Source organism: Fistularia commersonii, chromosome 34 (assembly GCF_037954325.1).
Source record: "Fistularia commersonii isolate RoL2024-O1a breed Wild chromosome 34, RoL_Fcom_v1.0, whole genome shotgun sequence".
Lineage (NCBI taxonomy): Eukaryota > Metazoa > Chordata > Actinopteri > Syngnathiformes > Fistulariidae > Fistularia > Fistularia commersonii.
The window spans coordinates 7,663,463-7,684,173 of NC_141317.1; the positions used below are offsets into that span (position 1 = coordinate 7,663,463).

The 20,711-nt window shown below is 41.9% G+C and overlaps 2 protein-coding genes and 1 long non-coding RNA gene across 5 annotated transcripts; 2 read left to right on the forward strand and 1 right to left on the reverse strand.

Annotated features, from left to right (window-relative positions):
• Window positions 1-826: 826 nt before the first annotated feature.
• LOC147214458 (uncharacterized) lies at window positions 827-12,045 on the forward strand. The gene is made up of 3 exons (XR_015104385.1): window positions 827-884; window positions 1,870-1,959; window positions 12,024-12,045. It is a non-coding gene; the product is annotated as an uncharacterized LOC147214458 (long non-coding RNA).
• Window positions 2,481-7,896, reverse strand: rnf114 (ring finger protein 114). Its single transcript, XM_086141893.1, has 6 exons — window positions 7,717-7,896; window positions 6,565-6,715; window positions 6,233-6,339; window positions 3,577-3,691; window positions 3,340-3,447; window positions 2,481-3,218 (listed from the first exon to the last, which is right to left on the reverse strand). Exons 1-6 carry the CDS (start codon window positions 7,851-7,853, stop codon window positions 3,153-3,155), a joined length of 684 nt encoding a protein of 227 aa, XP_085998019.1. The 5' UTR covers window positions 7,854-7,896; the 3' UTR covers window positions 2,481-3,152.
• Window positions 12,046-12,093: 48 nt separating the features above from the next.
• spata2 (spermatogenesis associated 2) lies at window positions 12,094-20,397 on the forward strand. 3 transcript variants are annotated; one of them, XM_086141462.1, is made up of 4 exons: window positions 12,094-12,154; window positions 13,114-13,543; window positions 13,629-13,944; window positions 15,308-20,397. In XM_086141462.1, exons 2-4 carry the CDS (start codon window positions 13,500-13,502, stop codon window positions 16,661-16,663), a joined length of 1,716 nt encoding a protein of 571 aa, XP_085997588.1. In that variant the 5' UTR covers window positions 12,094-12,154; window positions 13,114-13,499; the 3' UTR covers window positions 16,664-20,397. The 3 variants fall into 3 exon arrangements, with proteins under 3 accessions (XP_085997588.1, XP_085997587.1, XP_085997589.1); XM_086141461.1 differs by having other exon boundaries at window positions 13,114-13,366; XM_086141463.1 differs by having other exon boundaries at window positions 13,114-13,944.
• Window positions 20,398-20,711: the final 314 nt, after the last annotated feature.

Sequence of the window (20,711 nt, forward strand, 5' to 3'; positions counted from 1 at the left end):
ATAATTTATCTCCCTTGCTAATATAACACATTTGACGCATAAGAGACTTCTTGCTTTTACCATTAAGTTCATCCTGGAGGCCTCGGTTTTCACTTTACGTTTCTGCTCTACGACCGAACGTGACGTCACACCTCATGCTTGCACGCCATCCGTTACATCGATATTTTCCGGCGAGCGCAAGAAAAACATTACACGTTATTTGATCGACGAATGAAAAAAGCCTCGGAGCGATCATCCCGCGGAGCGAAGATTAGAACATGCAACCTTTGCAAACAACACAATTGACTCAGCTCGCGCGAGATCTCGGCGGTAACTCGTTTAAAAACGTCCAACGGTGGCCGGCGAGTTCAAGGATGCCGAATGTCCGAGGCGTTTGTAAAAATTGTGCAAATCTACAGCGCAGCGAAGGAAAACAAACGGCTGGTTGAGGGGCGTCTCGAGTGACGGTGCGACACACTTAAAAAGCCAGCGTGCCCGTGCCTCTCGCCGAGCGCCCGTGGGCACGTGTAGCATTAATTGCTGCCTCCACAGAGCCTCCAGACTCCACGTACTATCTATTGCTTGCATCAAAGAAACCACACACTGAACTTTATGAAATTTTTATTCAATGTGTTCACTTTGCTTCCCTTTTTCCTCTCTTTCTTCCTATTCCCCACCTTGGCCCCCCTCCTCTCCCTTTTTGCTCCACCACCAAACAGACAAGAAAGACTTCTCCCTGCCATGTTTTTCGGCTCCACTTCCTTCCTGCCCAGAAGCGCTGGAGTATCTCGTTAGTTCTCTCACAGCTAACGTCTCCTCTCTATCTGCCAGGAGCAAAAACCTAATCGGGGAGGGGAAATGAAGAGAAGAAAAGAGAATGGGGGGGGACAACATCAAGAACTTTGGTGGGTGAGACTCTTTGGAGAGCTAGGTGAGAGATTGTAGCATCATTTAGCTTGGTAATTACTGATACAAGAAACAGGAAAGAATAGATAAGAGACTTTTCTCTCCCTGTGGACAATATACACCAAAGGGCCTGAGTTTCATCATAAACTTAGCAGACACAACTACATGCAAAAACATATTGCAACATCATGGTTGGTGTGACATTGCATTGCCCTGATTTCTAATACATGAACAAAGGTTTGCAGAGAGGTTGCCTCTTCACGACACCTTTCCTCTAACTGTAGCAGTTGAGGAAATCCAGAGTTTTGAATGCCTCAGTCTGCACAATGTGGTAACTGTTACATATATATATATATATATACAATATATATATATATATATACACACACATATATGCACGCACTCACACACATGTACGCAAGGTGGTCATCCATCAAAGCAGAGTGTGTTGTTTCTTCCCCCCACATGCCTCATACACACAGGTATAAATCACTGTGCCTGATTTCAGGGGGCCAGGGTTTAAATAATTAAACAGCTTTAATTTATCAGGATTTAGCACCTCCTGACAGTACGGCTGACAAAAGAGAATGAGATATTTTGAGAAAGAAAAAAAAAAAAACAAAAAAAAATACAAAAACATTATGCAGGAAACAGATACAAAAGTATTTGTACATTTCATTGGAAAGATGAACATCTAGTTCTAAGTGGCACCAAATATTATGTGACAAGGCATTAAGATCCTGCTCTACAGCTACTTAATCTGGAGATATTTGAGTAGACAAATGAATATATTTTCCAGATTTGCACACTTCTGACTGATTGGTGACAGTGACACGCGAACGCCAGACACATTAATTACACAAATGCACATTTAAAACAGTTAGGCAACAATAGAAAAACCAACTGTTTAGGTAACCTCAGATGCTCCCCTTTTCCTGGAAGCATTAAAAAATAATAGCTACGTGCAATTGTTTCCCACAACAGCTGGCGGTGATGATAAGGAATCCGAAAGCTGTCAGCTGCGAAGCGGAGGCCCAGAAAGAAGGCAGTCACAGAAAATTAAAAACACAAACAGTGAGTAACATTTACAGTCTAATTGCGGTGATGCGTCATCAAGAGTCTGAGTTGAAGTTGCGATACTTGTCTCGAATGGGCGTACATAACCCGAAACAAACATCAGCTTTTAAGGATTTCAACGCTTAACACGTTCGGATGCTTTATTTGAACAAAAAAGCAGTTAACAGCTAAGATGAGGAACACACTGAGTAAAACACATTTGGAGAGGAAGATCTGAGTCGAATTAATTCTTGCAACACAGCAAGGCGGCGTCAGCGGCTGCCACGCTTTGGTGGAACTCTACCGCCCTCCCATGGCCACGGCCTCGAAAACAAATTCTTCCACTCTGAAAATCACTTTACTGACCAATTACTGGTGTGTGTGTGTGTGTGTGTGTGTGTGTGTCCTGCTGGTATCTTCTGCTTTAAGGGATAAACAACGGCCCTGTGTGTTTTGGAAATCAGGAACCAGATCTACCAGCGGGCACACAGACATAAGGGAGGAACATTTCAATAAAGCAGGCAGCTGTGTCTGGCTTTGTTTGACCCTCATATTATTTATTCTTTCTAGTAGATCTTGGAAAAGAGAATGAGCACACCCTCTCTTGTACAAGCCAAACAAAAGAGCATTAAAAAAAGGCGGCGGTTTCATTTGCAGTTAGACTGATACTAAGACAAACGCCATCCTTCCTCTGACATCCACGTAGATTATAATGAGTTATTGTTATTGTTAATGTTACTTGACTACCTCACGGGATGAAGTGCATCGGTTCCTGGCAACAATTAGCCACCTAGTGGTAAAACCCTCTTATTACATCAAGTGTTGAAAACAGGGACTTTTGACTTACAGCTTTGGACATTTTTGGCTATATGAGACCATGTCATTAATTAACAGACAACAACAACCATGTTTAAATAGATATTCAAATACTATCAAGTCTATAGGATGAACTGGGGAAAGATTAGAGATTATCACACCAGAATTACATTAACACTCCTAAATCAGACAGCACGGAATTATTTTCAACAATATTGCATTATTTATTTTTTTTTTTATAATAGACCTATGGATTCATTGTTACATTACTAATTCCCTGTAAAACTGATTGCCCATAATAAGACAGCGTCACCATTCTTGCGTTAGATTAACGTTGATACACTTGTGTTCTCCCATTTAGCGGCTCTCTTCTCGAGTGGATCGTTCTTTGCACTTCAGTTGTCCAAAAGGGAGCGCTGTAGAGCTTCCTGGATCATTGTGTGCTCATCTGTGGAGAAATCCTGAATTTTGAAAAAAAAAAAAAAAAAAAAAAAAGGAAACAGCAGTTATAAAACAAAGTAACATAATCCTTGAAAAAAAAAAAAACAAAAAACATAAACTGTGTTCAGAAATTCAACTCACAACAAAGGTGTCGTATGAAAACGTGTGTCTGATCTTTAGGTGCTGAAAAAAATCAGTACTCCTGTAGTTGGGGTCCCCCCAAGGCATCGAGGCACAGATGGGGCAAACCTGCACAGACACAAAGAAAGAAGGAAAAAAAAAAAAAAAAAAAAAAAAAAAAAATCAATTCATTATCAACCGCTTCCAAAGAACTGTATCCTTAAAGGTCAGCTCATTGAATCACGGTGCGCTGCTCACCACTTGGCGAGCGTCTCGAGCGTGCTGAGTAGTGCAATGTTCAACCAGGCTGTCCCGATCGAGGTTCTGGCAGTTGCAGTAAGGGCAGGTGAAAGTGTAACGATTTGGCACGGGGCTGCGGGAAAGACAGGGGGGAAGACGAGCGACACTGTGAATTTTTATGGAATGGGATTTCAGTTGGTTGCTAACAGGACAAATGTCATCTGAGCTCGCACCCCATGATCTCCGTGGTGATCGTAACAGGAGCGACGCGATTCGGTCTTAAACACAATGGCTTTTTGGTCAACTATGAATTTCAGAACAGGTATTTGAAATTACCCGCCATCGGTTTTATCTCTCTCAAGCATTGGGTTTTCTGCTGACTCCGCAGTTCTTTTTTTTCCCGATAAATTGGTTATTCGAGACTTGAGTATCTTGAAATATAACACGTGTGTCTACGGTAAAAGTTCCCTCACTGGCCACAGCGCGACAAGACCTGTTTCTGCTAATAAAAAGTTTCGATGAGATAAGATGAAATCCCGGCGCTTACCTACTTGGTTTATGGGGGAGACCTGTGGATCATGTTGGCTATGCAGATGGGACACGTCAAATACTTTGGATGAATCGAATAACAGCCGTCATGGACTCCCAAAAACAGATGCTTGATTCAGCGTACGAGAAGGTTTTGGACATCACGGCATGTTAAGGCTATGTTTGGCCTTGTTTTATGAGCCTCAACTCTTAAAGGTTCAGTTTCTTCCACCTTTATCTAACTATAATTCAAACAACAGAGACAGCTGGAAACAAAATCAACTTTGATGTATCTACATAGAAGACAAATTCATCTGAATACAATCTCCCCTGCGCCAACCTTGGAAAACTTCAATATTTACTGCAAAGATACTTCTAACAAGGCTTCAGTCGAAGAGCCGTAATAAGAAGTGGACTTCAAAACTAAACCGTGCTTTCCGGGAGCTATCGCTGAATCTTTCAACGTGGTCACGCTCTCCCTCCGACAGATGTTTTAGAGCCAGAGATTCGCAGTCACGTTGGCACCATCCACCGTTTTGAGAGGACTTGAAAATGCTCGAAAAGCACATCACAGAAGTCGAAGACTACAATCGGCGCTCATTTCAGGCCGGTTGTCTCGCCTGAGGGGAAGAGAAGAAAATAATCCTCTCTCGTTCTTATAAAATCACCTCCTATCCCAGCCTCCCAAACCCTCACCCTGAGGGGTTATTGCGAGACCACCGGGCCTTCGTGAACGTCTAACGTACTAATGGATCCTCTAATACTCGTGGCACTCGTAAGCCGCTGCTGCTCAAATTGCCGATTAAGTTAACGGTTATAAGAAGGATTGGCTTCAATCATTTGGATTAAAAACACAACAAAAATAAACTCGGAAACTACCTGATTTTCCTGCAAAAGCAGCGGGCCTTTGTATCATGTATCTATTAATGGCGTTCTGTTCATAACTTTTCTGCCCAACTTGTTGTTAGTAAGTGGAGATTTGACCACGGCTTCTTCCACGTTTGGTGAACAGGACCTTTGTATGGAATGTCATTGCCCGTTAACTCATTCTCTAATGATTCGCACACAGATTGTGCCAAACTGCATGATCCAAAGCCAAATTGACAGTTTCCAGTCAAAATGTCCTGACGTTATAAAAACAACCTTTAAGATTTGGCTGGACTGAATCGCAATAAAGGACGTTTGGGTTCCGCTGTTTGACGATATCCGTTTCCTTAAAAGGTTAACGGCAAAAATCAATCGCGCTAAATTAACACCCCATCTTGTTCTGAACCTCCTGTGCTTTTCTCCTGGCGAGTAATCGAGACAGTGAGCCGTTATTCCAGCCGATTATCAAAATAAAACAAGTGTCATCTGAATGTGGACCTTTACGATATGAAGTATTTGTTGCAGTGGATCAAAGAAAGAAATGGCAAAAATACCTTAAAAAAGAGAAACTACTGAATCGCACAAATGTTCTTATCCAGGGCAGAGACGCGGAACCCAGTAAAACAAAGCAAAAACAACAAATCAGGATCAGAACTCTCTGCAGCCCAGACGGAACTAATAGTAAGCCTTTCGTAGTTAAAAAGCAAAAGTCAAATTTTTTCCCCCTTTACTTGGCATTTGTCTATTTTGTCTTAAACGCTGTAATGTATATGCATCATGTAAAGAAATTAGGAAAACCATTGTCTTTTGTCTGCAATATTGACAAGGGCAAATCTTAGACCTGCTTGACTGTATTGGTAACTAGATCCTGGGGAATGCTCGCCTTTCTCAGTCACACAATCTGCAGACACATTGGCAATGGTCTTCAGCTCTTATGCGGAAAATGATATTGCTTTAAATTTGACTTTGGAGCTTTAAAATATCACCACATGATCATTCCATACAGTTAGAAAGGTGCGGCATCCCTGCATGTAGTACTTTGAAATGCTGAATAAATACATAAATACAATTTTCAAAACCAGATGTCAGATGTCAATCATCTCGATATACAGATTTCTCACAAGACCAGGCGCATTGCATGGACAAACCAAAAACAAGATTTCACTACCTTCAACTATCTACATCATGTGTTGTATTATGGGTTTAGTCTTAAGTTACACAGGAAGAGGAGAGGGATTTCTCGCTGTCCTGGCTTTCCTTATTGCCCCCCCCGTTTCACCTGATGATGGCGGGCTGGCTCTGGGCAGTGGTCCTTACTCCCTCCTCAATGTACTCCTGGTATTTTGAGCAAGCAGCTGTGTGGCTTCTCATCTGAGAAAGGCCAATCTGAATATTGGCAGAGAAGACATAAATCCGTACATCAGCCATAGGAAAAAAAAAATCTAGTGATACAAAGTGGACTCCTCCACAACTCATTTTAAAGAGTAACATTACAATGAGCAAGCAATGCTGCGGTTACGACCAGCTTAAAAGCAGTATCTGCTCCAACGTGAAACTCAGAAGACCAACGTTACTTTTGTGGCTATTAGTCAATTATAACATTCAACATACCTGAACGCCGCATCCCTTGCAAGGTGCCACCGATGACTGAATGAGAGCCTCCAGCTCCACAGCTTTAGTGCAACGTCCAAGTGTGGCCCGACATACAGCACAAACGGGTTTATGTGGACGCAAACATTCCTGCAAACAACTCTGGCAGAACCTGAAGTGAAATAAGGGAAATAAATGATAAGGAAAAGGGAGGATAAACAAGTAGTTCTATTGATATTCCACATGCAATGCACATGTTTAAGCAAACAGGTTTGTTTAGGGGTCATATTCACTGATCAGTGATGTGCAAAGATCACCTTAATATTTATTAATAGCAAAGGGCTTATTCATATGTGACTGCTAATTTATCATTTTTGAAAGACCATACGGATCCCTGTGATCATTGATCCATCTCTGATATGGCTGTGGATAACTACACATTTATAAAGTTCATTTTTAAAACCTCATGTGAAGATGCAGGGTAGTCCTGGCTAGTGAATACATGGACAATCAGATGCATTCGTGCGTTTGTGTTTCGGAAGTTACAATGTTTGTTTTGGAAGATTATTTACATGAAATGCCTGAAATGATTTATTAAAAGCTGCGGTGTTTCCTATGCACCCACTGCTGGAAAGTCCCAACCTTGGGAGGCGGGGTGAGAGACTTGTAGTTTTTAGCGAACATTTAAACACCACGCTCAGCTGGCAGCTGAACTACATTTCCCAGGGCAGGGGCCTCATCACCCCCGGTGTAAACAAAACTGAAACTAGCAAACTGGAATTGGTTTGGCATCCTACAGACATGATATGTAGACTTTAATTTAGTTACGACTAAAGCAAAAAACGCACACACTCTCTGTTTCTACTTGTAAAGGTTCAGAAAATGTAATAAACAATGTTTGGAAGAGGCTTCTGTTGAAACACTGATGGATCACAAGGGGCTAAAAGGACGATCGAAAAGGCTAATGTTAGACTTGCACGTAGGTCCATGCACTGCCTTGAACACACGGAGTCACGGCACAAAAAGGCCCGTGTATGCACGACAATATAATGTAAATAAAAATCCCTTCCCTTACTATTTTCACTCAACCATTACTCGTATCATTGCTTTGCTAATGCTAGACGTTAGTTGGTGAAAGGCGGCTCTTAGCGACACAAAAGACACGCTACTCACGTATGTCCGCACTGCGTCGTGACTGGACAGTCGAAAATTTCGAGGCAAACGGGACAAACAAATTCTGACACGTCGCTGCTCATGTCAGGGATGTTTTTCTTGTGTTGTGTAGAGCTAAAGCCTCCGAGCATCGCCATTTCTTTTTCTTTGCTCTCTGTCAGTTTCCTCGTTCGCGTAACGACGTCATCATATCGTCCACGCGAGTGGGCGGGGCTAAACAGTCCTCGCGCCCTGCTCAAGATGGCGACAGGCAAGCTGAGATAATAATAACAATAATAACAATAATAATAATAACAACAATAATAATAATAGTGATAAATTATATTTAAGGCACCAGACGTATACACATATACAAAATATGGGTTAATAGAAACAGTAAAAATAAAAACAAAATATAAAAAATAAAAAGTGACAAAGTGGTAAAAGTAAGAAAATAGAAATGACAGAGAAATTACTCTCAGATGGCATAGGACGCTTTCGGAATAACAATAATACAATTTATATAAAGTGCAAGACATATATAAATATAAACAAAATATGGTTCTAAAGAAACAATTAAAAAAAGGCCTGATAAAAGTGACAGTGTAAACAAAATAAAAAATGATAGAGTTGTTGGCATTAGATGGAAAAGGCTGGTTTTAATGTGTTTTGAATTGTGATTTAAAATTGTGTTGTGATGTTTCTGGTAATGAATACCAGAGAAGGGGAGCAGAGCAGCTGAATGCTCCGCTCCCCATGGTGTTGAGACGAGGAAGAGGATTTGAGGGAGTGGGAACATGGAGGAGGTTCATTATCGTGAAGCTGGGAGTCAGCGTGGAGATGCAGGGCAGTGATAAGGGGGACTAAAAGCATTTAGATAACGACAGGAAATGGTGCAGCGATTCAAGTGACTGTAACAGGACAAAGGAGAAATGTGTTAAGCAGTATCGGTTTAGCGCACTGCTTCAATTATTCAACAACGAAGTGTGGGCGATAAAGAAGAATGACACATCTTAAAATCATGGAGGCCTTGGGAGATGTTTCATTTGGAGTGGGGGATTAGAGAAATGATACACCACTCCCCTGCTCCCTCCACTCCGGATACTGAACCCTGCCCTTCAGATTTACGGCCTCATGCTGCTATTACTGACTGACTTTTCTCTGCGTAACCTCTTCAGAAAACTCTGCTGCTATTCTTATTTTTAGTAAATGCTCGAATCTGCTGTGCACTTTATTGTTTACGTAGATTTGTTAGGAAATGTCTTGTCTTTGTGCCGTGCCTATTTATTCTGTCACCGTGGGATAGGGAGAAATGCCTTCTCTATTTCTTTGTATGGCTGGCACATGTGGAGAAATTGACAATGAAGCTGACTCTAACTATGATGATGAAACATGCCGTGTCACAGCCAAGAAAGTCAAGGAGGAATGGTGAAGCTGTTTCTGCATCATTAAAAAATATGGGAAGAAGAGAAATGCAAAGGTGCTGGAAGGAGACAACTGTAAATTTAGTAGTTTCATTAAGTTCCCCTGTTGTCAACACTGATTTAGACACTTTTAAGGGAAGATATTCCTTTATTAGTCCCACAGTGGAGACATTTGCATAATAAAGGAATATCTTATTTTAATTACTGTGGCAATATAAACAGAACCTGTTCTTCAATGACAAAAACGAATAGATTGCTCTACACTCTAGAGTCACAAAGTTTCCCAAGATATAAACAAATCAATTAAGTACACAATATAAGCACAGCACCATGCATTTGACAGTTCATGCAGCACAGAGTAAAAAAAGAAAAACACGCACATCTATTGCCCAGTTAGGAATTGGTGCTGGATCAAAAACAAAATTGGCACCAAAAAAGGCTCCAAAAAGAAAAGATGATTTATTTTACATATAACACAAAACACTTGTTCTTGCATACATGACGTTTGGAGCAAAAAATAGGCTCTTCTTCAGATTGTTCATGCAGCACAGGCAACATTTTTTTCTCAGGATACAACAAAATGAAGAAAGGGATTTGAAAGGGGACAGAGAGATGCAACTTTCAGTCCTGTGGTGGAAGGGAGTGTGTACCTGAGTATGGGTTATTGGGTAGCTGGGAGCTAGTGCAGTTCCTACTCCAGTCGCGGTTATTACATATACGAATTTCATGCAATTAGTATTTTAATTTGATTCATAGAAAAGATGTATACATCTTGTGAAATCCCCAAATCGTAGCCTTATACTTTATTTCTGTGACGCAACGTCACAGATCCACCCATTGATGCATCCAGCAGGGGTCATCTGCTGATGGCGTTCTTCTATTTCAGTGATGTTTTACAGCGGCTGGAAGCAATGCAGTAGCATTACTGCTGCATTTTTTGGCCAGTTTTATAGGTTTTACTGCATGGACGCAGTATCTTTGACTGACATAAAACTAATTTACGATCACCAAATTAGAGGAAAAGGTAGCTGCAGTGGTGGAAGGAGGAGAGGACGGGAAAATGTGAACCAGAAAAATCATCCGTCAGTTATTTCAAATTGATATTTAGGGCACACGGGATTAAGTTATGTTGTATAACATGGAGGAGAAATAAAGAAGCAGAATGCTGCAACCGAGAAGAGACTATAGAACAGACCTGGGAATTTTACTTCCGGCCAATTTTGCTTTTTTATCCGGCCCGCCAAACTATTTTCTTTGAATATTTTGATCAGTGGTGGGCCGTAAGGGCCTGCAAGGCCCTCCCTGCTGGCTTAAAAAAATATCTTTATCACAGATGTTAATTATATTTTGTCCATGAATATTTATTGAATAGTTCCAAATGGTCTGTTCATTTCCTTTCATAGCTTTTCCCCTGGTTGTGCTGCCTCCAGACATGCATTTTCACGTTAAAGCTTTAACCAATCACATTCAGCCATCATCTGTTGCCAGGCAGGGTCAAAGTCAAAGAAATCTGCCTGGGGGTGGAGGCCCTGCACAATCAGTTCTACAAGGCCTTTACGCAAAAAAAAAGAAAAGAGCGTTGATGACGCTGTTGCTTCAACAAGTCAGATTTTGAGTTGGCGACATCCAAAGCCTTCTTGCAGGCTACAGCAAGGTTAGCGTATTCACACCCTCTGATTGGATAGTCAGAGTGGACTAGTGTACTAGCGAGGAGAAACGACGAGCGAGCTGTGAACAGAAATATAGTTGTGTTTGTTTAATACCGATTTTGTCAACCCACAATGGCCGCAGGAGGTGAAAAAACAGATTTAGTTGCTAATATATCGTTAGATATATAGATGTAGTTTTGAAGAAAAGCTGGACATAGTAAAGAAAGGTCGGGCAACTCCCGAACCTGTGACAAACAGGAAAAAGATTTGTTCGGCATTTTCAAGCCACGAACTACGACTGGTACCCCTGGCTCACAGGCTCCGAGGTACACAGCAAATTATATTACTGGGCGTGCTTGGAGCTGAAGTGCACGGATAATCTGTGCGATAGAATAATTGAACTCTTTTTGAGGGAAAAAAAAGGAGGATGGGTTTTGTCTACAAATGATGAGAATTTTTGGTGAGTAAAATGCTGCAATTTTCCGAAATTATACTGCAAGTTTATAAGGTTATTATTGGTGCTTTTCATGTTTCACATAACATGTTTGCATGTTTGCTATAAAGGCATTTATTGTGGCAACATGAGTTATCTATCTGCAATGCACCTCTCTTTATACTGCATTTCTGCATACTAAGATGTTTTTTTATAGCCATAAACTAATTATTGGGGGTTGGGTTGATTCGGAGCACTACTGAGGCCTAGGTGTAAAATGCATGATTTGGATGGATATTTTCAACCAATATTGAATGTAGAAACTCCTTATTTTTTCCTTTTGTTTAATTTGGTATGGATGATTACATACATAATAATGTCTATACATTTATATGATCATTAATGATTTTAAAGTTGAAATAAAATGCCCCAAAATTTAAATATTTCAATTATAATTTTCATTTTATTCAATTTAGATGATATCTTGTTGGCCCACGCATAAAAATGAAATAAGAAATGTGTCCCGCCAGCCAAAAATAATTACCCACCCCTGCTGTAGAACAAGCCCAGCTCAACTGTGTAAATGATAGCAGTGATAAAGAAGAAAAACTGGAAAAATACAGATGAGACTGGAATTGATCAAGAAAAATAACGGAAAGCTATTGATTTTTTTTTCATATATATAAACGTGTGAGGAAAAAAAAAAGATCAATCCAATATTGTTGTTTCTGGCATGTTAGGTTAGTTTCGTTTTTACATGACGAGCGTCACTCCACATCGATAGATGGCAGTAATGTGCTTTTTTGTGATTTTTATTGTAAGACGAAGAAGAAAAACAATCACGGACCTCTGGAGCCGATGAAACGTTTGGAATCGTACGCATGCGCACTGTGACGATGGGAATTTCCAACAGCTGAGGAGGCGTCGCTAGCCAGTGCTAGCACTTGTCAAAGGTAAGGTGTGCGGATGCTGGTGTTAGCCTTCGTAAAACGGTGTTAAACCGCACCCGAATCAGAGTTGAATCATGACCACTAATAAGTCAAGCATAGTAAAGCTTTTGATTTAAATGTGTGATTGTTTTTCGGCTGGATTTTTTGAAATTTAGGACCCATATTTAAAGCTGAGCAGCTGCGCTGAAATGGGCGTTCACTACATTTGCTCATTTGGGGGGCCTTGCTAGGGAGACTAAAGGGTCATGTCAGGTTTGGGATTGAATAAGAATATAAAGTGCACGTACTCAAAATTATCATCTCGAGGTTGTTTTTTTTATTTTTTTTTCAATCGGCTGGCATTTGCCGCTGCGTTCGTTGCGCAACAGTGGGGCATGGTGATGTTGTTAGCTATTTTGTTGCATGCTAACTCGCTAAATGGATGCTCGAGAGATTTGGTTTGTGAGGTAACTGGAACGGACAGCCAAGTAGCTCGGGAGCCAGTGTTCTGCTGTATTTTAGGCTTCTTCGCAGTCGTCTGTGGGAAAAACTGTCACCTCCAGTTTGCTTTTTTTGATTCCGATGAATGCGGTTTCAACGCAGGCTACGGGTTGACTCGCATGCATGTGTCGCTGATAATGCTGATGGCTCACACTGGTGCAGACAAGCGAAAGACAAAATCGACTCTGTCGTTGGTTTCAGTGTATTTTGACACTGAATTTCCGCATGTCTCGTTTGAATTGAGACTCTCCAAACAACTATCAGTTCCACGTGAATCCCCCGCAAGCGCAGACAACTGAAGAATAATGTTTATCATGCAGCATCCCTTGAAAACACAATCAAAATAAAAAGTATTGCACGTAGCATGTGCACCGTGTATCAATTCAACACCCGTTTCCTTTCAATTTAAATTATCTCGTGTCTTTTTGTGCACTGAAAATCACTTCTTTCCCATCTCGTAACACACCTTTTTCTCATTATAGTTTGGAGGCGGCTCTGGAGACTCGCACCACCGTGAAACTGTCTTGATGTGTGATTGACCTTGGACTCACATGCCGTCAAACCAGGAGTGGATCAGATACAATGCTGCTTTAACAGAGCATGAAGCAAGTGCTCCCCCCTGACCTCATCTCTCATGACATAGGCCTGTTTGTCTGCAAACAAATCCGGCTTTGAGCCAGGACCAGAGATGCCCATAAGAAGGCATCCCTGCAGGCTGCAGCCTTGCTACACCAAGTGAGAGCACCATCTCTTACTGATAGGGATGTTCTGCTGATTATATGCAGTCCCATCCCTCCTCCACACTTATATAAAACTTGATTAATGTTGAGCCTGTGCCAGTGGGTACATTGCATTATGTTGGCCAAAAATGGTGCTTGAATGTGGCATCGCTTTGGAGAATATGCAAAAGGGGTGAGGCTCTTGGAAAAGTACAACAGCTGACTGGTCATCTGCTCCACATAATGGATGCCAAGTTAAAAGAGGACCTGTTCCGCAGGTATGTGGGAGCACTGGAGAGACATCTGGAAAATGGAGGGGAAAAGCCACGGATTGGTAATGCACAGGACGGGGACAGAGGGAAACACAAGGACAGTGAGGCTTTACTCTCGACCGCCACAGCTCTACTCGGGGCCTATCAGCCAGATCCGGGACAACGTTTCCGAATGTTTCCGTTTTACGAGGTGGTGGAGTGCTCCCTTCGCTGCCAGAGAGGGGCCAGCCTCAAGAGTCTTGAGAGGGCCTTCCACACCCTGGAAACCATCTGTACCAACCTCTTACTGTTTCCATGGAAGAAGGAATTCAAATGTATAAAGGTAAGTTTATTATCTGGATTGTTATGGCGTCTCACCGAAGTGTCTTTAGAGCTCACTTCAAACATTGTTTGGGACATAAAACTGTCACTGATAACAATATGAGCCTATTGGTAGCAGTTGTTCTAAAAGGTGCTGTGCACCACCATTGACATAACTCTCTTTTTAAAAATTTGTGAGTATCATTATTGTTTGCTTTTGCCTTTAAAAAGTCATATGTCTTGTCTCAGACACGGGTAATGCACAAGCTTTATTATCTATAGAAAAGAGCATTAATTCTGAATTGATTTCTTCTACAAAGAATGCTGCATTATCAATAAGACTGGAAAATGATAAAAAGCTATTACTCATTAATCTTCAGTCACACTGTATAGGATTGTTCTGCTTTTACATGTTAGACGGATTCAATTGTGTTATCACCGTGTTTTATTTTAGTGTCCTCACTCATTTATCTCATTTTATCTGGGTATAGATTTAATTACCCTGCTGAGGGGTGCACATGCACTTTCTCCAGCCTTTCATTTATTCCTACCTGTATCTTGTTTGCTTCGTTCTAAACGAATGATCCAAAACATAAATATCCCATTTAGGCATTTGTGTTTTTATGGCAATAATCGGGGATCTTAAGTTGTAAACAACTCGCTTGCTGGCAAATTGTTTTGCAAAGATAATCCATGTACCAACAGCATTCCCTGATTCTGATTCAAGCTTTAGATCTCCCCTTGGCAACTTTATGTGGGCCGTTGCACAAGAGTTGCTAAATCAACTGAAAAGCTATTGAAATGAACATTCAGAACCTCTAGCCCACCTCTTCCTGCCTATGGTGATTAATCATGTTTTTCCTGCTGCCATCCGGTTTAACTAACCCTATGCTGTTTTCTCAAGGCAGTGTAGTTTCAAAGGAGTTTGGATGCTGAGTTAACAAATGGGCATCATCCCCCGCAGCTACTGCTTAATAAATGATGACACATTCGTGGTTTAAATACAATTTGGCTGCCGTTAAGGATGTCGCAAGCTAAATAGAATTCAAATTCAGAAAATATATTCAAAAATAAAAGTACAAGAATAATCATCATTCATGATTAGTAGTTGAGTCGAAGTGGATTGTTTTTTTAAAATGACTTTGAATAACAATCTGCCATTCCTGTGTGAAATTGGTTGTGGCACAGTTGAGTCCCCAAAACCCACCGTGACTCGGGGAAAGCTTAATGGTTTATCATTAAGATCTAAAAGGTACTATTCAACGTGAACATTATTGTCCCAAAATATTCATGCTACCGGTATTGATTTTTCTGTCACTGATTCACACTGATTACACTGATTCATACTTATTTGCGGTTAACCTTTTTTTTTTTCTCCCCCGCAGACCTTCACAGGCCCATATGTATACCATCTGAAATCTGCGATTCCCGATCCTGAACTACGATCTCTAATGCGCACTATCGGCTATTCCAGCGACCACGATTCGCAGTTCTATCTGCAGGAGCACCCGGGGGGCCCGAATCATCTCCGCCAGTTAGCGTTCGAGCTCTTCCTGGCCCAAGCGGAGTGTCGTCTTCTGGGAGAAGTAGTGGCTCTGGCAAGAGGTTCGGCATCTGAGTTGGAGGCCCTGGAACTCCGCCGGGGTTGCAGGGATGACGCAGCCGGCTGTGCCGAGGCCCTCCGCAGACGCGATAGCCTCGGGGTAGACATGACCCGGCTGTCTGTGCAGCCACTGGATATCGAGAGGCCCCACGGTCACCATCTGAGGCGAGGCAGCCGACCGTCCAAATCTGTGGATGTTACAGACGGGGCCGGTCACTGGCACGCGGCGGTTAACAAACCTGTCTTGAAAGCTTCGTTGAGTCTGAGGAAGGAGCCTCTTTTTGTGGACGCAGAGGAGGATATGAAGGATGAGATCATCAGGCCCAGCACCTCGGCGTCTCTCTTCTCTGTGGCGGCACCGCCGTCGTACAGCCCCGTCGCCGATTTCTTCCCCATTCAGTCGCCCCCCCCGGCCGACGCTTACACTTCATACCATTTGTCGTCTTTGGATGAGATCGACTTGTACACGGAGAGGGGCGGCGCGGGGACGGGCGGAAGGCAGACCCCCTCTCGACCCCCGTCCAGAGAGCCTCGCGAGGCCAGGGACGGGTGGCTGCTCAAAGCCCACGGCAGCGTGAAGTGCCAGGGTTGCGGGCTGGGCTGCTCCACGATGGCCTCCTGCCAGAGGTGCGACATGATCATCTGTTCCGCCTGCCACGATGTGGACCCTTCCCCTTGCTGTAGCCTCCAGGATTATCACCCCAAATCCCCGCGCCCGCTCGATGGATATATTCCTGTGAAGGAAAAGCTCTCAGTTTACTCAAACACTCACTCCCACTCGCATCTACACCCTCACCCTTTAACACTGACCCACTCACACTCTCACCCCCACCCTCACCCCCAGATGGTCGAGAAACCCCTGTTGTCTACGAAGCTGTTTCCGAGCAAGTCCGTCGGCTTGACAGCGCCAAAGGGAGGCAACAGCGAGCGAGTAAGCATGGGGGGATCGCGCTGCGGGTTCTGCAACAAGCCAGGTGCATCGCACACCTGCGTGAACTGCTCCAAGGTGTCCTGTGACTCATGCATGGGGTTGTACGCCAAGGATGTGTGCACGCGAAAGAATCCCCAACACAGTTTTGTGCCCAACCATCAGCTCAATTTCAAATCCGGCACCATATCCCACCTGGTGTACCGATGATCCAGGCAGACAGAATATACGTTTCTCCCTTTTAGTCCCCTCGTTTAATCCGCGGAGTAGTCTTGCCCTGTTGCTTTAGCTCTGTTCCCCACTTAAAAACAACCCACCCGCCCTCTCTCCGCTTATACGGGCTGGTATTTTTGCTCTCTGTATTCCTCTCTTGAACCTATGTATATTTTATCTTACTCGCAGTAGGGCCCTAGAATGCACATGCCACAGAGAGCCATATCATCCCGCCATCTCTCTGCCTTGTACACGTTCAGGCCTTTTACCTACTAATTCTTCCTTTTTACCTTGCGACCTGCTCTTGAGTAGTTATGTGATGTTGTAGCGCTTACCAAATCCCCCCGGGTTTTGATTTTTTTTTTTTTTATAATTTATTTTTTAGGATTATTTTATTTTTTTTTGTCCTTCTGTCAAAAGGGAAACTGGAGAAATAACCCTTCTCGTTTTAAGTGAATTCCGTCCAAATGAACATATATACTTTGTCTAACTTCTCATCCAATTTATATATACATATATGTAAATTGATACACATATATGTATAATTATATATGCGCCTCTGGCAGGAGGCCATTGTAAGTGTAGGTATAAGAGAGCTTTCATTGTGAAATCGGAGCTCTTTTTAAACTTGGAAAAAATGGGGGGAAAAGAAGAACATACACTGGAAGTCGAAGTCAATATTATATATTTTTAATCTACTCACAAAAGTATGTGACTGTTAAAGGCATGATGTCTGGCATTGGGACTTTCGGTGGTAAAGAAAAGAGGGGAAGCACTGTATCTTAAAAAAAAAGGAAAGTGAACGATCAGATGTTATAGTCTATTTAAAAGAGTATGCCTTGTAAATTAACCCTTAACTGTTTTTCTTAACACAGCTGAGGTGTCAGTGCTGCTGTTGAATTAAGACTCTGACGATGTGTGGTATTGACTTCATTTTTTTTTTTTTTTTTTCGTAAATGGCCTGTTGGAGTTCTGTCACTCTCAAGCCCATCCGTCTCATTTTCACCGCCATCAATAAGCCTCCACGGTCCGGGTTGCCGTAGTGCCCCATTACCAGACCCATGTGGAGGTATAGCGAATCTCACACGTGGCCACAAATCCAACGGATACAGTGTTTTAAGAGCATACGAGCCCATGGGTTTTCTTTGAGGCAGTATTAATTCCGACAAAGTCCGACACCGTTTCTGTCTACCTCAAACAGCTCCAGCCGATTTGACGTTTTGGCTTTTGAATCAGCAACCCGCAAAACCCTTTGTTGCGTGTTATCTCAGTTTGCCAATCGCGTTTTGGTTTAAAACGCAACATCCCACGCCAGAGTTTTGGTCACGTCTTTCGAGTTTAGCTTAGCTTAGCTTTATTATGTTTTGACATAACCCTGAGATTCATTAGCATCGCTGTTTGACAATGGCGCGGGGGTTTTTTATTTCACCCAAGCAGTTACGTTATGAAATTCCCACTAGTTTTTAATCCTATTCGCTGCTCACTATGAATTCAGTTGGTTTAAACTTAGACTTGATAATTGTGAAATTGGCTTCAAAAGCTCTGTATGGCAGCTTTGTGTGACATCTAAATTGTCATTACAACTCACGGTGAGATGACAGTGAAGAGCCATCATCGCGCCGTGTTGATGGTTTAAATCGATTGATTTCTACCGCTAGTTGTTTGGTAATTCACAAACCGCAATTCCCTCAAGACGAAGCGCTGTTCACCAACACGGACGACATATTCCCAAATGATAGAGAATCACCTGGATTAAGGTGTAGTATGAGATTCACAAGGGCCACGTTTGTATGACAATATACAGTATTTTTGGGTTTTGGGATTCATTTTGTGTCCACCTGGCAGTGCAGTGAATGCAAGCGCGGGAGAGAATATCCCAGGTAGTTTTCAAAACATCTCTAATATCCCTCTCAGGCTGTTGATCAGGTGTGTGTGGTAAGCTTGAATTTCCTTAAGCAAGTCATTGCCATTTGCTGCGAAAGGACTATGGAGGTTACAGGTAAATAAAATGTGATATTTAACATAAATGGTCATAAATCTCTATCATTAGTGTGAAATAGTGTAGTTTACTGAAGCTAAAGGGATCATTTCATTTCCTTCGTGAAGGAGTCTGTCTTTTTTTTTTTTTTCTAATTTTTTTTTTTTACCTGACTGCTTTGGCTACTTTAGCCACTGTGTTTTGTCAGATAAAACCCGAATGCCTTAATCTCACTCATCCATATTATTATACTGCAATATTTTATGTTTTCGGCGGCTTCTCACTGCAGCTTATCATGTAACCTGTCAAGGTAGGGACAGAAACAGAACTTCCTTTAAGAATGAATTTATCAACACTTCCTACGATGCTTACGCAACAATTCACGTTAGAAGAATCCATATACTTAAAATGAATAATGAAGTAAACAATGATTTACCTGGAATTAATATAGTATATATGTTGTTTTCCTTGCTGAAATGTTCTTAACACACAGACTCGGTTTTGGGGAGTGATGTCTTATCTCATCCTTGCCATTGTGTTTGATTCTTCACTTGTGATTAATGGGTTTGCTTTTTTTTTTTTTGTTTGTTTTGTTTTTCTTTTTCATGCTTAAAACAAAGGGACGTCTTCAAAGTGCTGGGATGTTGCAGTAGTGAAGGCCTCTTGGTCCACACATCAACATGAGGGGGCGCAATTTGAGTATCACTGTAGTCTCGAGTGACCTTCGGGAGGTGTGCAATTTTTTGGTGTTTTAAATACTTTAAATATTTATCATAGATTTTACTTTCTCAACTCTGTTAATTGTATATCATACCAGCAACAAAGATGACTTTTAGAAGTATTGAGCCATGTTGCAAGAGTGTTCGCGTTGCCAAATGAAGAACAAATGTTACCGGAGTAGCGAGCGAAATCTTGTAGTTTTCCCGGATGTATAGTCAATGTTAAATCAATATGTGGGTTTGCTAAAGTTTAGACTTGTCTGTAAGTGTTGGCCTTTTTTCAAAGCCTAGAAAGTAAAAACATGGACAGCGATACCTACCCTGCACACCGTGGGATGTGGATTGGGAGTCTAAACAGTGGACTGATCATTTGTGCAGGTCACTATAAAGGGCTAAACAGTCTTCAGGGCTGCTGCTAAGTTTTTGGGCACTGTTGTAATCTTTTAGTGACTTGTCAATGGTAATAATGGTGAATATCTGCTGTGGAGCTTACTTTACAGTCATCAGTGGATATGAATTGTTGGTGTTTAGAAATAACAAAAGAGCTATTTTATTTTCTATCATGGAATACATTGAGCCATTTGAACAACATTGGTTTTAACCCATTGCCGGACGCACTCAAATCATTGTGGAAGTCAATACTCCCTTAACCTCTTTGTGTGGTTATCTTGCTGATATTAACAGTGGTGGTGTAGTTAGGAAGTCTTATCATTCCCTATTACCCTGACCCTTTCTTGGCATGCTCTGTACAAGGCCCAAACCCATACCTCTTTTCCCAGAAACCCTCCATGTGCCCTCTCCCCTCTCTCCTCCCCCTCGGCACTGAAGATCACTGCACAATGTCAATGTGAAGGGGTATGGACATTATGATCAATATGTGGGCATACATGGGGGCAGAAAGGGAAAATAGCCAAAATTGTCAATCAGTGAAAAATATATAATTATATAAATATATATATATTGAAACATAAATGAGATTTTATAAAATAATTTAAAGAATAAAATTCTGGAAAAAAAAAAAAAACAAAACAAGCAAGCACGTGGTCTGTGTCAACTTTGTGGGTGACTGTATGAAAGTATTCTGAATGGCTGAGTGAAAACAGAATTTACGCTTTATGTGAAACACTTTATTTCGAACCCTCTTTTCGCTTACATTTGGACTTAAACCTGCTTAAAACAGGCTTTTGACATGAATGGTCCGTTCCCCCCCCGTTCGGCCAGTAGGTGGCGATATCAGCCCATGAATACGTGGGACACCGACTGTTTCGGAAAACTACTCTTCTTTCAAGGTGCATCAGGAAAGGTTATTAATTGGAATGCCTTGTGTTACTGGCATTATTACTTTTGA